Source organism: Dipodomys merriami, unplaced genomic scaffold (genome assembly GCF_024711535.1).
Source record: "Dipodomys merriami isolate MVZ:Mamm:240054 unplaced genomic scaffold, mDipMer1.0.p SCAF_128, whole genome shotgun sequence".
NCBI classification, from domain to species: domain Eukaryota; kingdom Metazoa; phylum Chordata; class Mammalia; order Rodentia; family Heteromyidae; genus Dipodomys; species Dipodomys merriami.
The window spans coordinates 106,988-134,718 of record NW_027202582.1 but is presented as its reverse complement, the minus strand read 5'-3'; the positions used below and the strand labels follow the sequence as shown (position 1 = coordinate 134,718).

General features: G+C 39.9%; 1 protein-coding gene across 1 annotated transcript; it reads right to left on the bottom strand.

The window, feature by feature from the left end:
• Positions 1 to 68: 68 nt before the first annotated feature.
• LOC138824229 (steroid transmembrane transporter SLC22A24-like) lies at positions 69 to 27,731 on the bottom strand. Its single transcript, XM_070017906.1, has 7 exons — positions 27,069 to 27,731; positions 19,894 to 20,282; positions 19,207 to 19,310; positions 15,092 to 15,246; positions 14,823 to 14,991; positions 8,237 to 8,451; positions 69 to 153 (listed from the first exon to the last, which is right to left on the bottom strand). The coding sequence occupies exons 1-7, from the start codon at positions 27,181 to 27,183 to the stop codon at positions 125 to 127; spliced, it is 1,176 nt and encodes a 391-aa protein (XP_069874007.1). The 5' UTR covers positions 27,184 to 27,731; the 3' UTR covers positions 69 to 124.

Here is a 27,731-nt window from a genome sequence, read left to right as displayed (position 1 = left end):
ATGAGTATCCTCTCGTGATTATTTTTCAAGTCACAGAAATGTTTGACTGGTTAGCTTTCTCTAATTTTATCTGTTAAAGATCAACTTTCTGGAAAATACTTGTGTCCTCAGCAAAGTTTCACATTCACCTGTGGATATTGATCTCCAGGTTCCCTGTAACAAACCAGAACAGACCAACTATTGATATGTAGTCTTTCACAAATACATAATTTATAACACTCCAAAGTGAAGTGCTTTAAATTTTTATTTTTTATTTTTTTGTTGGCTTGAACTCTGGGCCTGGGTGCTGTCCCTGAGCTCTTCAGCTCAAGGCTAGCACTCTACCACTTGAGCTACTTCGCCACTTCCAGTTTTCTGAGTAGCTCATTAGAGATAAAAGTCTCATGGACTTTTGTGCCCAGGCTGGCTTTGAACCGTGATCTCAGCCTCCTGAATAGCTAGGATTACAGACATGAGCCATCAGCGCCCAGTAAATTTTAAAATAATTTTCAATATTTCTTAAATGGCAGAATATGTTTTGAAAGGACTGAATTTTATTAAAAAGAGCTCATGAAAACAATCTCGAGGTACAATTCTTTCTGTTGAGAAATTAGCAAACAAAAACAACACTGAGTTTCCATTCATCCCATTTGGAATGGCCATCATGAAGAACATAGACAAAACCAAATGCTGGCAAGGAGGTGGGGAAAAGGAACCCTAATACATTGTTAGTAGGAATGTAAACTGGTGTAACCACTCTGGAACACAGTTTGGAGATTCCTAAAAAAATTAAACAGAATTATCCTATGATCCTTTGACAGTACTCTTGGGCCTTTAGCCAGAAGATTACAAATAAGGATACAGGAAAGCAGCATGCACAACCATGTTCATTGCTGCATTATTCAGGAGAACCAAGGTATGGAAACAAGTCCAGATGCCCTCGATGGATGAATGGATCAAGAAAAGATAGCATATATATGCTGTGGAATTTTACTCAAGCATAAGCAAGAATGATATTACATCATTTGCAACAAAATGAACAGATCTGAAAAAAATATGATGAGTGACGTAAGTCAGGTCCAGAGAAACAAAGGGTGCATATTATTTTTCATATATGGAAGCTAGGTCTGATTGGTAAATATTAAGGGAAAACATATGGGATCATATGCACATGTACGCAAACACATAACTAGATTTTCGAGAATGGAAATGGTGGAACGCTTTAGAACCACTAACTCACAGTCTAACACAATGAATACCAGACAGCTAATACTTGAGATGTGTATGGGAGAGGTCAAAGGGAGGGAGGTCGATAAAGTCACACAGGAAGTGGGAGAGAATGCATTCATCATATTTAATGCATATTCTAGAAAACTAGGAAAATTGAGGGGAGGGATGAGGTTGAGAGGGATGAGAGAGAATGATGAAAGGAATATTACTGATCATGATGAATTATACTGAGGAACTGACATCCTGAATCCTTTTATAGTACTAAAGATAATAAAGACATAATTTAAAAAATTCCTTCCCTATTGATAACTTACTTTCTGCATCTGGTCAAACCATATCAAAAATTTTTTTTTGAAATTATGTTTCTCCCCATGTGGTAATATTGGATGATGCCAGAAGTTAGCTAATTCTAACTGCATAGAATTTTTTTTATTAATCGATTCAAATAGTAATTTCAGTTTCTGTTCTAATAGCATTAATAGAGTAAGTTACTGACACACTTTTTGTTTTGTGTAGAGCTTAAATTCAGGGACTCATACTCTCTTTTTTTTGTTGTCCGTCGTGGGGCCTGACCTCTGGGGCTGGGCTGTGTCCCTCAGCTCTTCAGCTCAAGGCTAGCGCTCCACCACTAGACCCATAGCACTACTTCTGGCTCTTTCTGCTTATGTCGTACTGAGGAATCGAACGCATAGCCTCATGCATGCAAGGCTAGCACTCTACCACTGAGTCACCTTCCCAAACCGTTGGCTTTCTTTATATAAATACTTTAATTGTTATTATAAAGGTGATGTACAGAGGTATTACAGTCATGTAAGTCAGGTACAGAGTACATACCTTTTTGGACAATGTCATCTCTTCCCTCACTCTCTCCCAGTTTTTCCCTCCCGTCCCCACACACAAATTGTATCGTTCATTTTCAACATAGCATCTAGTAAGTACCACTGCTGTATTTGTTTACCCTTTGTCCCCCCATTTATGTGCTCCCCCTTATCCTCCCAAATACAGATAAATGAACAAACAAGACAAAAAGAAAACAAAAACAAAGAAAAAACTTTTGTTTTCATTTCTTGGAGTTCATTCAATAAATATTGTTTTATATGATCAGAGGCACATAGGCTCTGTACCTTGTGTTCCCCGCCTAAGAATATCCTCCTTTGATCTCACTGTGTGGCTCAGTATATTTTAGATATATGTAGCTTTTACATATGAGAGAAAACCATTTGTCTCTCTGAGCTTGGTTTACCGCATTTATGATGTATTTTAGGTTCATCCATTCACCTTGCTTTCTTGCTCATGTCTGGTCCTTTTCAACTTGAGCCATGGTTTCCAGTCTAGCCTTTTCTGGCTAATTGGAGGTAAGAGTCTGTCTCATAGTGTTCTACCCAGTCTGACACTGGATTATGATTCTCTACTCTCACTCTCTGGGTAGTTAAGATTACAAGTGGGAACCACTAGCACTTGGCTAAGACACATTTTAAGAAGTTCATAATTTAGTAAGTAATGAAATACATAATTATTCTGTTATAAATATTTTTGCATACATCTATGTATTTATACACATGTATATCTATGTCTGTTTATATTTGTATATACATGTGAGTGTATATTACATGTCTGTATGTATATATGATATTCAATGCAGAATGGACTGGAAAGAGTTGGTGATAAAATACAGTAGAAAATATCATTGAAAAAGACTAAACATCTATTAACAATTATATTTCCATTAGCTAGAATTGTTTTACAAGTAACTCTTTGAAAGGTGTGCATGTGTGTGTGTGTGTTTGTGTGTGTGTGTGTGTGCGCACGTTTTTGTGTGTATGTGCACGTGTGCACGCTGGTCCTGGGGACTGAACTCAGAGTCTAGCTGCTGTTCCTGTCCATGAGCTTTTATAACCCTCAAGGCTAGTGTTTGAATTATAGCTAACTCTGATTTAATAGATTTTTTGTAGAGACTTTGGAATTTAGATTTTATTGTTGTTTCTCCAACCAAGGAAACCTTTGGAGGGGGTTAGGATCAAATCAATACATTTTGGGGTAATTCAAATTCATGAATAACAAGTTATATTTTTAAAATCTTCTTCATTTCATTCATCAGTGTTTCACCAATTTTATCATAGAAGTGCTACCTTTTAGTCAAGTTAATTCCTAAATATCTTATATTTTTACAGCTGTTGCCTTGTTGATTCATTCTTTGGGTAGGTTGTTGCTGGTGTAGAGAAATTGCATTGATTTTTATAGATTGATTTTTTTGTGTCCTTTCACTTAAGAGTAGTGATTTTTAGTTCTCAGAAGATTTAAAAAAATTATGTTTTGTTGTATATAACATTACATCTACAAATAAATACAATTTGACTTTTTGCTTCCCAAACTTGTATTTTTACTTTTCTCTCCTAATTACCCAAGCTATGAATATTCATTTTATGCTAAAGAGGTGAGTGCTCATCTTTTCCACATTTCAGATCTTAAGGGAAAAAAAACTATCAGTGTTTCAAGTTCAATTGGTATTTTATTATATAAATTCTGCTTCATCTGCACTCACTTTACCTACATTGTATTCCTTCTGTACCTAATTTATTGAGAATTAAAAAAATATAATTGTATTATTGTTTGGGCCTCGGACAGAGGCATTACTATTTTATAAGTCAGGTAATGAGTCTATTTCTTTTTGGGCACAATGTCATCCTAGTGAGAGTCTTAATTATAATTTCACTGATTGCTTTTTTTCTGTATCTACTGAGATCTCCTTTATATTGTGTTCTTCAATCTGTTGATGACATTGGTCATATTTACTGATTTGCATATGTTGAGCTGTTTTGAAAGCCTGGGATAAATCTCACTTGGTGTACATAATATGTAGTATGCTGTTTCATTCTGATTGTATTTCGTTTTTTAAAAAAGTGTTTCTGCTGGGCACTGGTGGCTCATACCTGTAATCCTAGCTACTCAGGAGGCTGAGATCTATGGGTTGCAAAGTCCTTGAGACCCTTGTCTCCAAATTAACCCCCAGAAAATGGGAAGTGGCACTGTGGCTCAAAGTGTTAAGAGTGCTAGCCTTTAGCAAAAGGAGCTCAGCAACAACATCCAAGCCCTGAATTCAAGCCCCACAACAGAAAAAAAAGAAAAAAAAGTTTCTGTCAGTCCAACCTACTGGGTTTGGGGTTGGACAGCTCACTTGTCAAGAATCACTGCTAAAGCTTCAGATTGAGCTTCTTCAACTATTTGGAGCTTGTTGCCTTTCAGAGGCAGATCCAGAAAGCATGAGAAACTTTAATAAGGCAGACCTCAGCCTTCTGAGTAACTAGGATTATAGGCATGAGCCACTGGTGCCCCCTGACTGAAATAGGCTTTTAAGCTACTTAGTGACATTAAAAAACAAAACAAAACTGCACACTTCTTTTCTGCTTACAAACAAAGGAATTTTGTTTCCTCCAAGTTATGAAGATTCCTGCAATCCTCATGTCTTTACATCACATTTATGATGCATCGAGACCAGGGAGAAATGAGTCCCTAAAAATATCCTAATGTGAAAGACCCCACACACAAGAGAAGGGACCATCCTGTGGGAAATGGATACAATGCAAGCCCTAAACACTACATACTTCAATTTGTAGGGAACTCTAGAGTGGAGTTGTGAGACCTGGAAAGAGTTCAAAGCTTGGAAGGCCAGCTCAAACAGTACCCAGAAGGCTGAGAGCTGGGCCCTGGAAAGATTTTTTAAAATGTCTAAGCAAAACAAAGGATCAACTTTCTACCCTAAGTATGAGTTTCTTGGGTACCAAAAGTTTAAGACTTTAGAGACAAAAGTCTCTGTTGGAGTGTTTATTGCTCCCTTCTGCTTCCTAAAATAACGGGGGTCAATTAACACTTGTATGCAAAACATTTCTCCTTAATGGTTGTAACTTCAAAAGATGCACTGATACCCTAGTCTCTGCCCCTACCAGTGGTCACCTCGTTTGTACTGAACTAAATAAAAATACAAAAATAATGGGATCTCAGGACTCAGAAGCTGGCAGTGAGTTCTGAATCCCATGGCCCATCCCCAGCCCCCTTTCTTATCCTTTCTGGTTGCTTATTTCTTTGGCTTGGTTGTTCTTTTAGCTCTATCCACACAAGAGTCACTCTCCTTGTTTGGCTGCTTCTCATAACAGTAAATAATTCCAGGAATTATCAATACCTAAAAATTTAATCACACAAAACATAGAAAAAGATAGAAAAGACTACTTTTATCACACCATGACATGTATACATTAAAATGTTAGAATTGAACATGTTCACACACACACACACATACACACACACTTGTGTACAAGACTTTTAAGGCTCACTTAGGTTTTACAACTGAAAATTGGGGCTGGGAAGGTGGCTCAATGATAGAGTGCTTGCCTTGCATGCATGAGGCCTTGGGTTTGATTCCATAGCACCACATAAGCAGAAAAAGCTGGAAGTGGCACTGTGGCTCAAGTGGTAGAGCGCTAGCCTTGAGCTGAAGAGTTCAGGGACAGCACCCAAGCAAGCCCTGGGTTCAGGCCTCACGACTGACAAAAAAAGAAAATTTTTTAAAAAAAGAAAAAAAAATTGGCTGTGTACATTTTCTGGAACTCCAGTGGCAAATGACATTGTTTTGCCCAATATGATAGAATCATGTGGTTAACCCTAGACAAATAAAGACTAAGCAACACAAATAGAAAACAAAACACAAAACACAAAATTGTTGCCAACAACAACCAGGATCTTTTAGAGATAACCAAGAACAGAATATGTTTAGTCAACTTAGCTAGCAAGATATATTAGCTTATGAATTGACCTTTGACCATTTCCTAGAAGGGCCTCAGTCTCCAGGGTCTGTAAAGAGAATTGGGGAAAGGAAGGGCACCTCTCCTATATTCCTTTGTAACAGAAGTCTATAGAAGGGTCTAGCAACCCATCCTACACCAGGAGAGTAATTTAACTTATACAGGACTCCCTGCGAGGAGTTTTTATTTTCTCAACAATTCCTTTTCATGTGCCCCATTATTCCACATCCAAAACATTTTGTGTTTTTTGAGACCTGATTACTCAGGAGGCTGAGATCTGAGGATTGCCATTCAAGGCCACCCCTGGGTCAGAAAATCCCTGTGAGTCTCATCTCCAATTAACAACTCAAAAACCAGAGGTGGAGCTGAGGCTCAAAGTGGTAGAGCACTACTAGCCTTGAGCACAAAAGGTCAGAGACAGTGTTCAGTCCTTGAGTTTAAGTCCCAGGACTGGTACTAAAAAACAAACAAACAACAAAATCAATTCAAATTGGTTCTGAAACTTTTTTGTACTTTGCTGTGAAACTTTAGAACTACTAGAGTGAAATACCTGAAGATGCAAACAGAGGCCATGACTTTATGAATAGGACTAACATCTCAAAGAATAAAAAGTGAGGAATGGCAAACTGGAATGCATCCAATCTCTCTCTTTTCTTTGGATGTGTTTGTCTCTAGTGAATTTGGAATTTAGCTTTGGACTCTGGCATATGCTGTTCTCTAAGTCCAGAAAGTTTGGAAGTATTACAGAAAGGAAATAATTAACAAATCAAGTTTATAGTACAATTACAAATTATTATTTAACACAAGGTGGAATTTGTCCAGATTGCTATCTGTTGGTAACAGCTATTATGTTTCAATTTCATTCTTAACAGGAACCAACAGCAATTTTTTAGGCAGGTTCACTGCAGATTTATACTAGCCTCTAAAGAGCTAATAGATATGTCCCTTTCATAAAATAGGAAGGGAATAAGCTACCGGCCCATTATGCGACTTATTATTCTGATAGCAAAACTGTTTAAGAACACAACACAAAAAGATCAACACTTCTGATGAACATAGACATGAAAACTTTTTAATTTTGCAGTTCTTTATATTAATTATAAAAGGAGGTTTACATTTTTGTACATCCACAGATTTACCATCCTTCCTTTTCTTTCATTTCTTTCCCTCCCTTCCTTCCTTTGCACTGTCTTTCTCCCTTCCTTTTTGGTTACCTCCCTCTCTTTATTCTTTCTTTGTATATCCCTTCTCTCGGCCTTTTAATCTCCCCTTCTTTTTAGTTCCCTCCAAGTCTCACTGACTCTGCCCACCCTCCCTTCCTTCTTTCCTTTGCGGTCTCCCTTCGTCTCTCTCCCTCCTTCTTTCTTTCTCTCCCTCCTTCTTTCTTTCTCTCCTTCTTTCTTTCTTTCTCTCTTTCTTTCTTTCTTTCTTTCTTTCTTTCTTTCTTTCTTTCTTTCTTTCTTTCTTTCTTTCTTTTAGTAAGAAGTTCAGATTTTAGAAAAAATGGAGGGAAATTTCATAGTTTTCTCCACAATAGGAGAGCATGAGACATTGGAGTTATTATTGAGGCAAACCAGCACACTGAAATCCAGGCTGACATGTACAAGGATCTGAGCCCATCAGTTTGGGATTTTACAAAACACACTACTATTCTGTGAGTTCAGAAAAACATGGTGACCACCTGCACTTTTCTTTCTCATTACATATGTCCATTTGATTTTGTAAAATTGACTCTAAGGTAGTCTGAGGTGATCCATAACTGTGACTTGTATTTCTTTTTTATTTGAAGACAAGTTGTATCTACTTTCTCACGAGATAATTCTCCAAACTGAATTTGCATAAATAGTACCCTGTGTTGATATTCATAAGTGGATAAACAGAGTTTAGGAAATATGAATTGTCAATGAAGAGCAAGTAAGAAGACAGAGCTGGACAGAGGAAGGGACAGTGTAGTGTGGTCTTAGTAGGACCAAAATACAAGATGTAGACCTAATATGTCTATTGCTGGCCTAGAGGAAAGCTGGCAGAAATGTCAGCTGTACCTACATACATATCAGCTGTAATGAAGGAAATCTCTCCCTGCTGTTGAATGTCAGAATGTCAGCTAAATGCCTAGATTGGTCGCTGGGAATTGTTGGAACTCTATTTTTACAATTACAGAAATACATCATCTAGGAACCCTTGAGAAAATTGGTTAGATATTTCTTTTCTACTCTGTGTGTTTTCCTTACCTTGAGGCACCAACGCAGTAGCCAGAATGAAGGTCCCCATAAAGGACATGAAAAGAAATTGACTTATTCGACGGCCCAGGTGATTCAGTGCAATAAGAGTTATACAATTAGCTGTGATGCTCTGGGCACCAAAGAGAATCATCAGCAGAAAAGTATTACTTCCCAAGTTCTGGAGGTTGAGCATTAAGCCATAAGTGAGCAAGTATATTACAAATCTGTAATGAACAGAGAGTAAAACATAAAAAGTTTACAGACTATGTCCTATTGATTACAGCAACATTAGTGCAGATAGTCAGTTTTTGAAAACCAATGAAGGTATAATTTTTTTTCAAAGTATTTCCTTGCAAGTGGTTATCATTTTTATAAATATAATAATGCTTATTAGTATTGTTATTGTTTTCCAGTTTGGGAGCTTGAACTCAGGACCTGGGCACTATTCTTGGGTTTTCCTTTTCTTTCCTCTCTGAAAGCTGGAGCTTTGACACTTCAGCCACAGCTCTACTTCTGGCTTTTTGGCTAATTGGAGATAAGAACGTGCCCAGGTTGGCTTTGAACTGTGTCTCAGCCTCCTGCGTTGTTAGGATGCTGAGTTGCTCATGCCCAGCTACTAGTGAGTATTTTTTTAAAATCATCATAAAGTAGGTGTATGCTGATAGAGCCCTTCATTGTCGTTAACCATTTTGGAGAGCAAAGGGCAGTATTGAGGACCAGATGGATATTTTTCCTTTATATTGTTCTAAGTGAATGGCTTAAGCTTATACATATAAATATTTGTTAAAATATCTATATCTCTATATATCTGTATATATTCACTTACCTGTTGAAAAATTAACCTCGAGTAATGGAAACTAAGTAACAGAAAAACTCAGAATCAAAATCTAGTGACAATCTCTAGTGACAAGCATAATATGTCATATGATAAACATAAACATGAACATAATATGTTATCATGTTTATGTAATCATGATAAACGTAATTAGTCTTATATTGGTGTTCTAAAAACCTTTTTGGTATACCTAGCCATAGCAATTGTGGGCATGTTGCCCCTGCCTTTTAGCTCTAAATCGACCACTCCCAAACATTGAGCCATTGAACAGTAGAAATACAAATCATGCCTCTGGAAATGAGAACAGTGAGAAGCCTACCTCACAAAGGCCAAGAGACAGATCTGCTTACACAGGGTGGGAGCATGGAGCAGGTCGCGCAGAGAAGCTTTTTTCTTTGCCACCTCTAGCTCCTCCTTCATGGTGGCTCTCACCACCTTCAACCACAAGAACAGAAACTCTTCAGTTGTCAGAAACTGGTGGGCATTAGAGGAAGCACCAGGCTCTCACAAAGGACAAATTCAATGCAAAGCCTTTCTGTGCAGTGGGAAAATTTAGACATCAAAAAATAAGTGGCAGATGGAAAATCATGGCTCACATCTGTAATCCTAGCTCCTCAGGAAACTGAGATCTAAGGATCATGATCAAAGACAGCCAGAGCAGGAAAGTCCTTGTGAGACACTTATCTCCAATTAACCATTCAAAAAGTGGAAGTGGAGTGGTGGCTGAAAGCAGTGGAGAGCTAGCCTTGAGTAAAACAGCCCAAGGACAGAGCTCAAGGCCTGAGTACAAGTCCCTTAAGTGAAAAATAATTCAAAGACAGTTTCCAGGCTCTGAGTACTAGCTCAGGACAGGCGCGCACACACACACACACACACACACACACACACACACACACACACACACACACACACACACACACACACACACACACACACACACACACACACACACACACACACACACACACACACACACACACACACACACACACACACACACACACACACACACACACACACCAGGCATAAAAGTGGCAAGAAGGGTAACACAGAGGGTAAAGGAAGGTCAGGGAATTTCTCCAGAGGGGAAAAACTAAGCAGGAGACAGAAGGAGGCTCAAATTTGAGCATCACAGTTTAAAGCCAGTCCAGGCAAGATACACTTATCTCCAATAAACATTCTTATCTCCAATAAACCACCAGAAGACTAGACGTGGCTCAAGAGTTAGAGCGCTAACCTTGAGCTGAAGAGCTGAGGGACAGCACCCAGGCCCAGAGTTCAAGCTCCATGACTGACAAAAAAAAAAAAAGAAAGAAAAGAAAAGAAAAGAAAAGATAACGAAAAGAAGAGTATGTTAGAGAAAAATATGAAGAATGAAACTTTATAGTCCAGTGTTCAATACACACTTGTTAAGTACAAGGATGTGAAAAATAAACTTGATTTTCTACTGTTGCCTGTTGTAGAAATCCTTATATCTTTCAGTTTGGGGAAAAAAAAGAATAATTTTCTGAGGGTTATTATTGCAGATGTGAGTGTATATGAGTACTATTTCTAGTAGTGCTCAGGGCTCTTATTAGTTAATGCTTGCTACAAAATATTAGCTACATTGCCATCCCACCTCTACAAATAAAACAGTTAAATCATGGAGAGAATATCTGATGAGGCACTGTAAAGAAAAGATACTATCCTAAATTAGATTTTTACACTATCAGGAATGACTTCTTGAGCTGGGCATAGTAATACTAGTTACTTAGGAGTCATAGATTTATTTACAGGATCATAATTTCTGGGCATCTTAGGAAGAAAAGCCCATGAGACTGAATCTTGAAGATAATTCTCAAAAAGCCAGGTTGGAGGATAGCCCAAGTGGTAGACAGAAGAAGGGAGTATGCCAAAGAAGCATGAAGCACTGAGTTCGAATCCTACCACCACCAAACACTTCTAGCTTGTAGCCCAACAGCCTCTTCAACAAAGTATTGGGCCTAAATTCATTAGGGAGGAGTCGTGGTGGTATCTTCTACATCTGGGCGTGAAAGCCCTCGACTGCTATTATTATTATTATTATTATTTTGAGAATGGGCTCCAAGGAAACCTTAAACCTGGGCCATCTGTTGGCTCCAGAGAATATGAGTCCGGCCTTCAAACACATCCAATATCAGAATAACATATCAAGGTATGCTGGGGTTATTTTGTATTGTTTACTCAATTAAAAATTGAGATATTAAAGTATTTCAGATGATAGATTTCAACTAATTAAAAGGAAAGACCATTGTTTGCATTGTAATTATCTGAATTTATATTTGAATTGTAATTTATCTTAAAGCAGGTTCTTTATGTTTTCCTCTAGTAGTTTCAAATTTAAGGGTTTACATTAACATCTTTAATCTACTATGTGTGTGTGTGTGTGTGTGAGAGAGAGAGAGAGAGAGAGAGAGAGAGAGAGAGAGAGACAGAGAGACAGAGAGACAGAGAGACAGAGACATAGAGAGAGAGAGAGTCCTAAAGCTTGAAATAAAAGCCTGGGTGTTGTTCTTGAGCTTCTTTGTTCACAGCTAGTGCTCTACCACTTACGTTACAGCTCCACTTCTGGCATTTGGATGATTACTTGTAGATAAAAAGTCTCATAGACTGGGCTGGTTTTGAATCACAATCCATAGATCTTAGTCTCCTGAGTAACTAAGATTAAAGGGATGAGCCATTTATGTCCAGCATCTTTTTGTTTTGTTTATGTGTGTGTGTGTGTGTGTGTGTGTGTGTGTGTGTGTGTGTGTGTGTGTGTGTGTACACCTGTCCTGTGACTTGAACTCAAGGCCTGAGTGCTGTGTCTGAGCTTTTTTTCCTCAAGGATAGCACTCTACCATTTTGAGCTATAGCACCTCTTCTGGTTTTCTGGTGGTTAATTGGAAGGAAGTCTCATGGACTTTCCTGCCTGGGCTGGCTTTGAACTTGGATCTTCAGATCTTAGCCTCCTGAGTAGCTAGTTAGGATTACAAGTGTGAGCCACCAATGCCTGGAGGTCATGATTATTTCATTCCTGGTTTTAGAGGATTTGATTTTATTGATTATAGGTCTATCATGCATTGCTTTTAGTATATTGAAGGCGAAACTATATTTCTACTCTCTTTGGGGATTCTTTCAGAAAAGGATATTAGATTTTGTCAGAGGCTTTTTTCCCAAGTGGAGATACCAATGTTACAATGCATTTGATTATGCCCTTTATTATATTTATCAATTCAAATTTATCTAGCCATTCTTACATTTTGAAATGAAGCCTATTTGATGACAATTTATCATGTTGTAAATTGTTTCTCAATTTGGTTTGCAAGAATTTTTTTGTGTGCCAGTACTAAGGCTTGAACTCAGGGGTACTACCCTTTAGCATGTTTGCTCAAGACTAGGGCTCTGCCACTTGAACCCTGACTATTTGGTGGTTAATTAGAGATAAGAGTCTCACAGCTTTCCTGCCTGGGATGGCTTGGAACCTCAGCCCTCAGATCTCAGCCTCTTGATTGGCTAGGATGACAGTCATGGGCCACTGGTACCTAGCTACAAGAATTTTATTGACAAGTTTTCATCTATACTGATCATGGACATTTCCCTGTAGTATTTCTTTTGTTTTATGCTCTTATCTATTTGAATCAGAGCAATATAAAATTTGTAAAATAAACTTGAAGGTAATAATTTGTATTTTATGAAATAGTTTGGGGAATATTGATGTTAGTTTTTTAATGAGTGCATACAATGAAATAGTGACTCTATTCACTTGGGCTTTAATTTGTTGGGAGTTTTTTTTTCACTCTTTGATAATTCTTGCTCATTAATGATCCATTTAGGTTCATTAGTTTAATTTTGGTTATGCCATATGCATCTAGAAATTGATCTTTTTGTTGTTGTTGTTGGTGGTGGTCATGGAACTTGAGCTCTGGGCATGGGCACTGTCCCTCAACTCTTCAGCTCAAGGCTAGCACTCTACTGCTTGAGCCCGGTTTTCTGGTGTTGTATTGGAGATAAAAGTCTCATGGTTTTTCCTGCCCAGGCTGGCTTTGAACCGTGATGCTCAGATCTCAGCCTCCTGAGTAGCTAAGATTAGAGGCATGAGCCACAGCATTTTTGTCTCCAATTTTTTTATGTGTTTTCTCATTTTTCTTGTGGTCACTTTGCACAAGGGTCTGTCAAAGAACCAAAATGGTGTTTCATCTGTCCCTTCACATATTTATTGCTTCCATTTCATTAATTTTATCTCTGATCATGATTCTTTCTATATTTCTACTAATTTTGGAACTGGTCTGTTCTTGTTTTCCCAAGACATTGAGTTTCTTCAACAGGTTATTCCTGATTTCCCTGAATTTTTACTGAAGGCATTCATAACTGTGAACTTCATTTATATAATAACTTGACATTCTTTTTCTTTCTTTCTTTTTTTTTTTTGTTGATTGTGGGGCTAGAACTCTGAACCTGTATGCTGTCCCTCAGCTCTTCAGCTCAAGGCGAATGCTCTACCCCTTTTGCTACAGTGCCACTTCTGGATTTCAGAGTGGTTTACTAGAGATAAGAGTCTCATGGACTTTCCTACCTGGGCTGGCTTTGAACTGTGATCCTCGGATCTCAGCCTCCTCAGTAGTTAGGATTACAGGCGTTTGCCACCGGCGCCTAACTTCAACATTTCTTTTCTTGAAGCCCACAATATTATTTCCTTGTTTTGTTTATGTAACACCTTTAATTATACTATGATATGTGAAGTTCTTTTCTTGTCATGTCTGTTTGTTGTCCTAAAAGCCCTTTGCCCATTGATAACCATCCTACCCAAAACTGGTAGAATGTCTTCGAATGGTTTTATTAAGTGTGTTCTATGGTTTCAACTTGCACATCTTCTCCTTGTTATATGCTCATGATTTGTTGTTTGGCCTTTAAATGGAGTTCTTGTATGTTGTGTGTTTTTCTTTATTGTTGTCCAATGACCTCAAGGTACCAACTTATCTACAAGACCTGGAAATCTGTATTCTTCTGATCCAATTTGTATGGAGGCTCTTAAATGGGTTTCTTATTTGTCTTCATAAGACAAATTTGAAGCTGTTTCAGAATTATTACTTTATTACATTCATTTTGTAGATGATTTGTTTTCCTTCTTTCAAGGAATTATTTATTCATGTTCTCTTTTGATTCATTCAGATGTTTATTTGGATGCTCTTTCATTTCTTTTGATCATTTCATTTCTTTTAATCATTCTTGTGAACTTTTAGTCTTGGATACTATCACTTCCCTGGCATTATTGTGAGTTGGTTGACTTTTGAAGGCTTCATGTTGACAATTTTTCATATTTCTAATTTTTTCTGCTTTGTGATGTGCATTTTTGTCCATATTAGATTGGAAGTTTTTATATCCACTAAGTTTTTCAGTTGACATATTTTCAATGACTGGGCAGGTTTCAGGTATAATTTTTTACTACTGAACCCAGGGCCTTATAAATGCTAGGCAAGCACTCTACCACTAAGCCACAGTCTTAGTCCTAGAACCTTCCTTTAAACAGCAATTTCATCTCATAAATAATTTTTAGTATGACTGCATCTGTTGTAATTTGCTGACATAGTAACTTCAAACATAATTCAATTTCCTCAATTTTACCTAACAACACTGTTTGTCCCGTTGCTCAAGTCACACATTGCTATGAATAAGGAGAGCACAATATCAGAAGTTGATCAAGGATCCAAAAGAATTTCTTATGTCCTTCATTCAAGATCTCTTCCAAAAGACAGCTAATACCTTGAGAATGGAAGTAAGAAGAAGACAGGTATAGACAGCTCAAGCTGAAGGATCTGCCAATTTCGAACAAAATAAGCCAGGCCTCCCAACAATGCTTGTCCTAAGCCAGTTGAACATAATAATAAGAGCACCGTCATGGCTTGGAATTTGCGTCCTGTCCATTCTACACCTGAAAGACAACACAAGTGAATTTTCATCTCAAACCAAAGTAGAGTATTAAGTTCACATTCAAGGTGAGGAAAATGCACATGGTGGGAAGACGTACTTACCGAGCACCATACTGTTTGTTAGGATGACTGTGATGGACACATCAGCCAGAAAGCGCAGGACAGAGTAAAGGAGGAAGGTGGGAGCAAAGGCTGCGCATGTGTCAGCAATGGCCAAATTCAGCACACAGATGATCATAATTAGCCTCCTTCCAAACCTGAGGAAAAGACAAAGCTTAGATGGTGGGAACTGGAACAGCTGTTGCACAAAGAAACACAAAGTCTCTTAACACTACAAATAATCAGAAATAACCAACAGCAATGGCTTTGTTGTTGTTCAAGGCTAATGCTAAGCTACTTGAATCACATCTGACTTTTTGTTGGTTAATTGGAGATGTGTGTCATGGACCTTCTTGCCTGCCTAGCTATGAACCACAATTCTCCAAGCCATGCGGATGGCTCTTTCTTGTGTTATGCTGGCTTAGGAGAGATAATCCTGGGAGACCTGGCTAATTGTATTTGACACATCCTTCAGCTGACACTGTTTATACCCTACTTTTTTTATTTTTATTTTTGGTGGCCTTGGGCTTGAACTCAGGGCCTTTGAGCTCTCCCTGAGATTCTTTTGCTCAAGGCTAGTATTCTACCACTTTGACCCACAGTGCCACTTGGATTTTTCTGAGTAGTTTACTGGAGATAAGTGTCTCATGGTCTTTCCTGCCTGGGCTAGATTTGAATCATCATCCTCAGATCACAGCCTCCTGAGTAGCTAGGATTACAGGCATGAGTCCCTGGCACCTATTGGGTCAGTGATTGCATTCATTCAATTGGTACTTAGGCCAAATTTCAAAGCAGTTTAGATTTTTGTGTGTTTGTTTGTTTGATATTGTCCATTTGATACTGAGACTACGTTTCTAAGCAGATACTTTTCTTTTGATTTTAGATCTGATTTCCAATCCCAAATTGCTAGCCTTTGAGAGGGAACCTAGAGGGGGTGGGGGGGCCCTGGGATCCAGCCTGTGTTCCATTCTAGAAGGCAAAAGCCAAAAGACTGGGCCAGTAAGACTAATTTTCTACCCTATAAGACATTTTGGCTTGAGTAGAACATCTAAAGAGAGAAGGAGACATCCCAAGAGAGTGTCCTGGCTGGAGCATGACCGGTGGCACCCCAATGGAACCAGATGCTCAAGCAGGGAGTCTGGTGAGGATGTGGGCGGTGGGAGTTCCATAGAAGGTGAAAGGGAGTATTCATATAGAATGTAGAGGGAAGAAGCCTTGTAAGACATAGGGGCATGGCTCTGTGGGAAGGAGAAGGGGAAAAGTCTCTTAAGACATAGAGGGCCTGGTTCCATAGGACCTTAGAGGGATGGAGACAGTAGAAAGGTGTGGTCGCCTAGGTGTAGGGGAGTGTGGTTCTGCAGCACTTAGAGCTTGAGGTCATGTAGACCACAGAGGGAGAGGATTCTAATGAGTGTTAAAACCCTTAGGAATGGCTGATGCCTGATCCATTCCCAGAGGCTTTTCCAAAGTGAGGCTCTATACACAGGTTTGAGGTTTCTTCCTCTTTCTTAAGGGATCCTGGGATGAGAGACTCAAGAAATTTGTTTTTATTCTTGCTCAAATCTGAATTGTACTCTCCTCATTCATTTCTTTGTGTGACTTCAGAAACAGAACAAACAGTACTGGCAGGTAAAATAGAGGAGGCTGAAAGAAGTTCAAATTTAAATTGCAAAAATAGTGCCTGTGTCCATATTTGTAAACATGAGCTGTGTATATGAAAGGTGCTTCTCCCATTGGTAAACAGTAGTTTAACTACGTATTTACACCATCGGAGAAAAGTTATAATACTGAAACTTCTAATCCATTTAATACAGGTACTTAAATACATGGACTTAGCCTATCATTTTGTCCACACAATAAAGTATCAAAATCAGATGTGGAACTCTAGGACTGTACATTTCTTGACCACAGCAATGGGAACACTGGTGAAACAACACATGGGATTTTTTCTTATGAGTGGCATCAGAATCATCCTCTGCTGAATTTGGATTTCTTGGTCGTGAACAACATGCCACTTTCAACAACAGGAAGGAAGAAAGTCTCAGTGCACAGCAAAGAATGCTCAGAAAATCTGCAGAGGAAAACACTAAACAAGATGAGGAATGAAGAAATATAACAGGGAAAGTCTGTAGAAAAAAGAAAGGAACATGGAGTTCTGACTTTCATAGACTTATAGGAAGTCACAAAACAGTTTCAGTCAAAATGCAAATATGTATAGATTCGCATGTCGATGACTTATACCTATACTTATGGCTGCTCAAGAGGCTGAGATCTGAGAATCACAGTTCAAAGCCTATCCAGCCAGGAAGGTCCATGAGCCTATCTCCACTGAACTTTAAAAAGCCAGAAGTGGAGGTGTGACTCAAGAGTAGAGCACTAACCCTTGAGCAAAAATAATGCTCAGGGATAATATTCAGGCCCTGAACTCAAATCCCAGTACTGTTATAAAAAAGCAAGCAAGCAAGCTATACTTGAGAAACTACACATTAATTTAGAACAGCATAGGGAAAACACTAGACGAACTCCTTCTTGAGAGGAGGATGCTGGAAGGCTATGTTAGGTGAAAAGGAAATTCAGCCAACAATTTATTATATAAGCATTTTATTCCTCATTCAAGATTCTACATTTAATTTCTAATATTTTTTTGCTTATGATATATCTCAGTGTAGGATACAGACATTATCTACTTAGATTTTATTGAGCGTCTTTGGATTTATTTGTGGTTTCCCACTGATAGGGCGCATTTTCTTCAAATCTCTATCCATTTCTCTCTTCTTCTGAGATTATCATATCATATATGTAGGTCAGCCTCATGCCATCCCTGACTCCTTTTTGTGCTAGCCACCTTTAACCTTCTTTCGTGGATTAGCCTTCTTTTCTGTTCCTTTTTTTTGGTCAGTCCTGAGTCTTGAAATCAGGGCCTGTACACTGTCCCTGAGATCCTTTTTCTCAAGGCTAGTGCTCTACCACTTGAACCACACAATACCACTTTGGCTTTTTCTGAGTAGTTTACGGAAGATAAGTCTCATGGACTTTCCTGCCCAGGCTGGCTTTGAACCATGATCCTCAGATTTCAGCCTCCTGAGTAGCTAGGATTACAGGTGTGAGACAGCAGCACCCGACATTAACTGCTTGATCATTTCTACTGCTTTGTTTTTTCATGTCTATCCATGGATTCTTATACTGGTTCTCAGCTTCCACTGAATCTCTCTAGTGATAATTTTAATCTATTTATTTCAAGTTTTAATCTCAGATTCTAGTATATGCCTCTCTACAATTCCTCCCTTAGTATTGATATTACTACTTTTCATACATTGTTATGTCTTCATACATCTTCTAGCTTATCTTTTTGAATATGCTTAAAATACTTGTTTGGAAATGTTTCTCTAAGAAGTTGGATGTCTGTGCTTCTTCAGACACCTTGGGGCATAGTTTTCTTTGAGTGGACTGTTTTTCTTCTTTATACATTGTGATCTGGTTGTTTTTGAAAACATTTGATTAATATGCTACAAAGATTTGGGAATGTTGATCCTCTGTCTTTCACATAGTTTTCTCTGTGTGTGTGTGTGTCTGTGTGTGTGTGTTTCCTATTGTGCAAAGATATAGCATTCTATATTGCTCGTGACTTTACCAGCCTTATTCTGCAGACTACTCCTTGTCATTGTGGGCACTAAAGCCTTTTGTCCTTCTGATCATGTTCATCTAAATTTTTGACACGTGTTTCTTTGAATGTTCAAAGACATTTTTGGCAGGCTGATTTTTTTTAATATAAGAACTTCTGACAGACAAATTTACTGAGTTGAAGCTTCTCCAATGTGTGCATTTAAGATTTCCTTTTTTTGGCTTATTCATGAACTGAGGGCCTGGACACTGTCTCTGAGTTTCTTTTCTGATGGTTAGCACACTACTACTTGAGCCATAGCACCACTTCTGGCTTTTTCTAAGTAGTTTATTGAAGATAAGTCTCACAGACATTCCTGCCTGGACTCTCTTTGAATTGTCATCCTCATATCTCATCCTCCTGAGTAGCTAGGATTACAGGCATGAACCATCAGTGCCCAGCTTCATGTAAGATCTTCATGTCCTCTAACAGAGAGTACTGTGAACCAGAAACTCACCTGTCTGTTAAATGGCCACATAGTGTGTTTCCCAACAAAATCCCAAGTGTCAATATGAATTTACTTATTGAAGTTAGTAACTGAAATTCACACACCAGGTCCCACTGAAAGAGAAGGAAATGAGCACAACAGAGCTTATAGTCTTTCAGTGTAATCTGAGCAAATCTGCCTAACATGACCTACACATTTCCTTTTTCAACCTAACAAGACTTCTCTCATTTAGGTTAAAACTTAACTGTCTCCGGCAAACTTCCTTTAAATGAATAGGTTTACTATGGAAATGATCCCCTTTAATCCTTGTTGAAACCACTGGGGGACCTTAAAGCATTTTCTGAATCCTGACTATCACAGTAGATCCTCCAGATAATTCTCCTAAAAGAACTTTGTGAGCATGTAAATTTGCTCAATCTCCAGGAAGTTGCTAATGTATAAACACATTTGTGTAACATGGACTGAGTCTAACATTTATAATGAAACCATGAGTCGCTTATGCACTGTATTAATAGTGTCTATTTACTATCTACTGTCAAATTCATTAGACTCATTGTATATGTGTCTTATATTTAATAAAGATTTAATAAAGTATTGGCTAAAAGAAAGAAGATTCACCTTAAAGTGTGGGAAGGATTTGTGTTATTTCTAAACACCCAAATCCTGAACTCCTAACTGGAAAATGAAGCTTCCTACCTTGGTCACGATGGTGGAGACGAAGGAGCTGCTGTCATACACCCAGCCGTCCATACAGGGCTCTGTTTCTGCCTCACTCAGGTTCCAGAAGGTGCTGTTCAGTTGGAGGAGCTGCCATTGGGGATGGACAAAGCGCCGGCACTTCTCTGGCCTGAGGTTGGAGTCGAGTGGGATGGAGATTCTCAGGAGGTCCTCCTGGCTGAGGAGCCCAGTGCCATTGTCAGAGAGCGTGCCATTGTCGAGGATGCGCACCCAGCAGCGGTGCTCAGGCACGGCTGCCGTGAAGTTCTCCAAGGGAATATGAATGACGGCCAGGAAATCACACATCATAAGGAAAGCCAACTGAAGGATCTGGAATCTTCCCAGGCTCCAACTTGATCCAGAATTTCCTGCAAGGCCATTGGGGCTAAATAAATATCTCCAGTGGGAGGCAAAAGTATAAAATCTAGACTGCTTAAGGAAAATTAGTGCCATTTCACAGGATACATGACGGGAGGTTGGTCCTGAACCAACTTCCTTTCACTTCTGTAGCCAGGTGGTAGAATGAGTATCCTCTTGTGATTATTTTTTGAACTCACAGAAATGTTCGACTGGTTGGCTTTCTCTAATTTTATCTGTTAAAGATCAACTTTCTGCAAAATAATTGTGTCCTGAGCAATGTTTCACATTCACCTGTGGACATGGATCTCTAGGTTCCCTGTAACAAACCAGGACAGACCAACTATTGATATGTAGTCTTTCACAAAATACACAATTTATAAGACTCAAAAGTAGCCAGGCACCCGTGGCTCACGAATGTAATCCTAGGTAGTTAGGAGGTTGAGCTCTGAGGGTCATGGTTAAAAGTCAGCCGGGGCTGAAAAGTCTGAGACTCTTATTGTAAGGTCCCCTCCTGGATGGCCAGCAGACCCCACCCTCCTCGCAGCAAAGTCTCCACCCAGTACCTAGGTTTCCTAGGCAACTGGCACACCTAGAAGAGGTTACATCTGCATCTGCTGAGGTCACATCTGAATTTGAAGTGGCCACACCTTTCTCCACCCATACCCTAGATCAGGCCTAGCCCAGGCCCAGAGGCTCTCTTTCCCAGCTATCCCTTTCCCAGCTCTTTCTTTTCCAGCTCTAGCTCTTTCCCAGCTCTCTCTCTTTCCCAGCTCTTTCCCAGGCCTTTCCCAAACATGTGGAAGGGCAAGATGGCCTGGTGCCAGTCAGAATGATGAATAAACCTACCATTTACCTGAATACCGTGTGCATGCGTGGTGCTGTTCTTACTTGGCTACCTCTTTTTAAAAACCTAACATTTATCTCCAATAAACTACTAGAAAACTGGAAGTGGTGCTGTGGTTCAAGCGGTAGAGTGCTCACCTTGAGCTGAAGAGCTCAGAGACAGCGCCCAGGCCCAGAGTTCAATCCCCACGATGGACCCCTCCTCCCCCCCAAAAAAAACTCAAAAGGAAGAGCTTTAAAATTTTTAAATAATTTTTAAAATTCCTTAAATGGCAGAAAATATTTTGAAAGGACTGAATTTTATTAAAAAGAGCTCATGAAAACAATCTCAAGGTATAATTCTTTCTGTTGAGAAATGCAAACCAAAACAACACCAAGTTTCCATTTGTTCCCAGTTAGAATGGCCATCATCAAGAACAAAACCAAGTGCTGGCATGGAGGTGGGATAAAAGGAACCCTAATACATTGTTGGTAGGAATGTAAACTGGTGTAACAACTCTGGGAAACAGTTTGTAGAGTCCTCAAAAAATTAAACATAGAATTATCCTACGATCCAGTGATACTACTGAAAGACCCCAGATCCCCTGGGGTGCTTTCTTCAACGGGAGGGCACCCCAAGAACCAAGACTCCAAACCAGCAGCTGCAATAAGAGGAGTTTATTTGGCGTTTGCGCAAACGGGCTCCCTGTCCAAGGCAGACTGGAAGCCCCGAGCAGCGGTTACAGGCACTTTTAAAGACAAAAGCCCCAGGATTAGCATAAGACCCCAGGTTCCCCGGGATTGGCTCAGTTTACTACACGGGGAAGTTTATAACACTCTTTGTAATAAGACAATTAGTGCAGACGGAGGTAGGCACTCTGGGAGATAAGGGTTAGGAGATTTACAGTGTTACAGGTTTGTGATTGATTAACAATTTGGCCTAGTCTGCAGAGCCCACCAGATGGCCCTTATCTTGAGCCCCCTAAACAGGGAATTTCTGCACAGGAATGCCGAGGAACATACTCTTTGTTCCTTATCTTGGGTCCCATTTGGCCATTTGGGGAATTTATTTGTTAGCTCTTTATTTACGACTATAGAGCTTGTCCCAGGGCCAACACCTAGACTCCTAGACTCTGAAGCTTTTTATATATCTCCAGGGAGGGGAAGGGTCAGTGCTAGCAAGTTTACAGAAGCAAAACCAGCAGTTAGCATTTGTAAAAATGTAACTCTAATTTTTAATCTTTCATTCCCCCGTTTTTTTCTTTGGGCTAATTTTAATCTTAAAATTTAGGGGCTATTATCTCATTTGCAAGTGTGTCACTTGCCTGTAACACTTGGTATTGTTGAGTTAATATGATGGCTTGTATGACGGACAGCCTTTTACGAATGAACTGCAATACCTTGTTAATGATGCAAGGACCAAAGGTGAGAAGCAACAATAAAATAATGACAGGTCCTGCTACTGCCAACAGCAGTGTAGTGAGCCTGGGGGATTTAGACCACCAACTCGCAAACCAGCTACCTTGCTCAATCTTGTCCCAATTTCGAGTGTCTAAACGCTTTGGAGTTCAGCCATGGAGTCGTGCGCTATCCCAGTATGATCAGTATAAAAACAGCATTCTTCTTTTAGGGCTGCGCTCAACCCACCATCCTTGATAGAGACTAAGTCTAAACCTCTACAGTTTTGAAGTACTACCTCTGATAGGGAGGTGAGGGAATCTGTTACTGCTGTGACTGAGTTTTGTATAGCTTTTTCTGGTTCAAGGCAGCTTTTAGTTGTCTTAGGCTTTGTTGACCTTCCACATATGCGGCCCATCCTACTCCTACTCCCACAATACCTGCGGCGGTCCCGAATCCCAAGAGGACAGCTAATGTTACACTGATGGGTTCTCTTTTGTATCTGCGGGGGGGGGGGGGGGGGGGGGGGCAGGCCTTCCGCCAGTTCTTCGAAGGATCGGGAGTCATGGTATATAACCCGGGGGGTAGAGGTGCAAGACATACTCATACCATTTGCTACATACTTCAACTTTCTGAGGTTTGTCTTAAAGACAATCCTTACTTTTTAAATCCTTTTTTTATCCAAAGGGGATACCAATTTTTCCCCAATTCCTTTCCCAAGGCTTTCTTTACTACCCCTTTCCTTTTCAGTTTATTACTTCCATTGATAACACACTCAGGTTATCACCATACCAGAGCCAAACTAGGCTGTGACCATAGAGTGGATTTCCAGTCACTATGCACTGAAGTGCCTAAGGCAAGCAAGCCAGTGATATCCTTGTCCCCAATATCCACTGTGGGAAGAGAGGGTTTCTGGATATCACCCAAAAGAATGTCCCACAAGTTCTTAGATTTAGCAGCAGTCAACCAGGAAGCAGACTCAGGTGATGGAATCAGGCAGGAGTTCCAGGTGGCTGTCAGGCCATCGTTGAACTTTACCCATTAGGGTATGCAGCAGCAGCAGCAGCAGCAACAGCAGGGTCTCTCAGTGGCTCCAAGGGACTGTCACACCTCATGCTGGGCTGTAAATTCCTACACAGACTGGTTAAAGATACATTGCATAGGCTTGGCAGGTTTTGATCCTGCTGGTTTGTAAGATCTTTAAACAATAGCCCAGGACAATTTACCAGAATCACAACTTTTTTACTAACCAGATATTTTTGTAAATAGACACAGAATGCTCAGAAGGCTTAGTCTTGTAACCATCTCTGACAGATGCAGTCTCCACACCTTGCACATCGACAACTGTTAACACTATTTTTTATGCCTTTTTTAAAAAAAAATTATTTTATCTATTTTGCTCATTTCTCCAAAATTTCTGACTCTGGACCCTTGATCTTAAAATGGGGGTAGAAGGGCGAAGGTCAATCTTCTGTAACTTCTTCAAGCTGACTTCAGGGGCGTTTATCTTACCTAGCCAGGAACCTATAACCTTAGCCTATTTTACAAAGAGGCCATCAGGGTTAGATGTCATTAAGAACAATATTTAACTTTTGACAACTGCACAGACCTTTTCTCTGGCTACAGCAGTGTAGCTTGTTTAGCACTCTGGTTTGCAAAAGCATCTTCCTAGATGGCTTAGGGATGTGATCTCTAATGATCCCTACAATGCCTAAATTACCTTTGCTGGCCTTGAGACAGATATCAATAGAAACACTCTCTCAGGTTTACAAACTTTTTCCTGAGCAGATGAATTTCATGTAGCTGGTGTCAGCTCAATATTACTGCCAATTAGAGCTTTTGGTACATAAAGGGGTTGAGATTTAAACTATCCCCCACATTTTATAACATTAGCTTTTTACTATCACAGAGGACTGGCAGGTTCCTGTCCCTTACAAGGTAGTCATGAACATTAGGCATGCTTCCAAACTATCTTTCTATGACCTCCCGGCTCTGACCTGTTTTGAAGGGCCACGCACAAATGACTCTAGGATCTGACATTTCTGTCATCCAAGCAGTGGCTTACTGCCTCTGGATGCTCCTCCATTGCTTTTGTCCCAGGAGTGTCTTTTCCACATTGGGATAAATGCCTCATTGGCATTTCCCTTTAGCTGGTTGCTGGACTTGAACTCGGGGCCTGAGCACTATCCCTCAGCTCTACAGCTCAAGGCTAGCTCTCTGCCACTTTGAGTCCCAGACTCGGGGCTTGAATGCTGTCCCCTAACTCTTCAGTCCAGGGCTAGTACTCTGCCACTGTGAGTCTCGAGCTTGCGGCTTGAGTACTGTCTCCTGACTCTTTAGTCCAGGGCTAGCACTCTGCTGCTGGCTGAATAGAGGTGACAGTCTCACAGGAACCTTTTTCTGCCCGGGCTGGCTTTGAACCAGTTTGCAGATCAATGAGTCTTATAAGAGGCCACTTTACTCCAATTAAAAGCAACAAGGTGGTCAACATAGAAGTAGCTTTTAAGCATGCTCTTACCTGAAACTTATTAAGAGTCAAAGTTACATCTGACAACTTGTAAGAATCCTCTGTGCTTTGCTCTGGGCTTGCTGGAAACTTAAAAAAACTTATAAGAGCGAACTAGAATAGCAATTATTTTGGTAATCCTAATTTTTCCTTTGTGCACATTGAGGCCAATGTCAAGAACAATTTTACATTTAAACTTTATATCCAAAAATCCATTTTTAACTTTTTTAAAACCTCTTATTAATCACCTTTAATATTTTATACTTTAGTTTTCATTTGCATTTTGAAAAGATCCCTTGAAATCTTGAGGCCAAGTGTCACTCATTGCCTCTTGGTTGCTTGTTTTAAAACAGACACACATTAAAATTTTTAAACTCAAATGACAATTTTTCCTTAATGCAAGAATTACAGTCACCATCACTATACCACAAAGCTAGACTTAACACCTTTATAACTTTTAAAAAATCCTAATTGTAGAACATAATTGAAAGTAAGCCACATTATATAAATAACTTTTAACCCTCTTTTTAAGGCCTTCCTAATTTTAATGTTAACACATCCAAGGGGAAGTTTTAGCAATACTAATCAGATCATCACATCACTCAATTTTAACCATCATGTTTTCAGTGTCTGTCTGCAGGGAAAAGAGAGAACAAAGATGGGCCACTCAGCCCCTTCTATGGAATGGGCACATACCCAATCTGACTCTTTAGGCTGGCATTTGTGCCAGCCTACCCTCTTTTACCATGCGTGGACTCCTCCCAGGGCCTGTCCCATCATGCATGACCAGCTGAAGTGCACTTTTGCTTGTTCACCCCTCACCCCTAAAGATAGGTCTTCTGTTGGCTTCTAGTTTTTCCTTTCTTATCTCTTGGTTCTCGAATGAAATACACAGTATTAGATAGACAGAACAAGTAACATCTTTGACGGTGTTAAACTAACCTTTACATTTAAATTTCTAATATTTATCCCAAACAGCCAATGCATTTGTGTTAAGCCAGATAACTTGATTACAGTATAGTCTTATGCATTTTAAAATATTAGTTTTTAAATACCAGATTTTCTAATTTGCAAGTTAAAGAAACTTTAAAAAGCCATTTAAAACAATGCGAAGATTTAAAAAAAAAAATTTTGGTAATGTCCAAACCTCATAACCTTTTGAATTTTAAATTTAAACTCACCCAATTGTTACAGCATGCTGACAATTCTTATCTTTGAACACGTTCACAGACACACACAAAACACTTACACAGATCTTAAAGCGCGCAAAAACCAAAATCAGTCGTACGTACACCTTTTAAAGTTTTTAAACAAAAATTTAAGACAGTATTTCTTTTAAACTAGGTACCTTTGTTGGGCTTCATTTTCCCAGAGCTTGCTTGTCTAGCAAGGCAATTCACTAATTAGTCTTTTGAATCCCTTCTGTTGGAGGAGGGCTGGGGGAGGGGGTCACCTAAAACTAAACTGGCCAGATTTTTTTAAATCCAATTTTAGACAAGGGCACTTTACAAATTGTTACATTGTCAGGACTAGCTGAAAAAGTCCAAACTAGGCACACAGCCTTCTACACCCTCCCTGCTGGCAGCCTCCGCTGGGAGAAGGTGCAGCCTGAGGCTTGTCCATGCCCTGCCTCTTGGCTGCTGTAACACAAGGGGCAGACTTAGCAGGTTTGTGACCAAGCCCAGTGGGAGGCTGGAACTTTTATTCCCCCAGAGATGTTCAAATAAATAACAAAAACACAGATAAACACAAAAACCAAGGATCCACATTTAAAACTGGTACCAATTGTAAAACAGAACTAGACAAGAACCAAAGGCTGAGTTGGGGACTAATGAGACCCAGTTTATCCCTACTGGAACTCTGTGCTGCTCCCACTCAGCAAGCTGAATCCAGAGTCTGCTGAGTGAGCCTGCCACACTCACCCAGAACTTTCCTACCCCATAGAACAAACACACACACTAAAGTAAACAAGACAAACAAGTGGCCACGAAGACAAAATCAGGTCTCAGTGAATGGGGCGACATCTCACCACCATTCACTTATCAGGGGACTCAACCCCCCCACTCACCTCCGGAGGATTTTTCTCTTAGATTCCTGCAGACGTTGACCCAGGGGCCTTCCAAGGTGGTGGAGAATTCCCAGTCATCTTGGGGCAAGGGAAAAGAAAAATCCCCAGCGGCCATCCCCTCAGACTGACAGGTTCTCTCCCACGCTCAGACCCCCCCAAGCCAAGGCCGGAGGCTGAGATCTAACTGGGGCCACTCGCAGGTGGTCAGTGGCAGCTTCATAATTGACAAGCAAGCAAGTTACAAAAGCAGAACCATCGGTTTTTGTTTTTAAACGAACTAGGACAAGGTCTCGGGTGTCCTAGGAGTGGACTTACTTGTTGTCCCATCTCTATAGAGAATACAAAACACACATTAAAAACGAGTAACACTAAACAGAAACAGACAGAACCAGACGCTGCGCGGCAACCGAGTGAATACAGATGAGGAAGGAAATTACAGATGGGAGTGGCCGGCCGTGCCTAACCTCCCCAGAACAGAGAGACACTTGGATCTCCTCCTTCCTCCAGACTACCCTGGAGCAGGACTCCAGGGCGGGACCAGGGTACTGGCACATCTGCTTTTCCCTCTGGCCCAAATACAGATTCAGATGACCCTGGAGCAGGGTTCCAGGGCGGGACTAGGGTACTGGGCACGTCTGCTTTTCCCTCTAGTCCAAATACAGA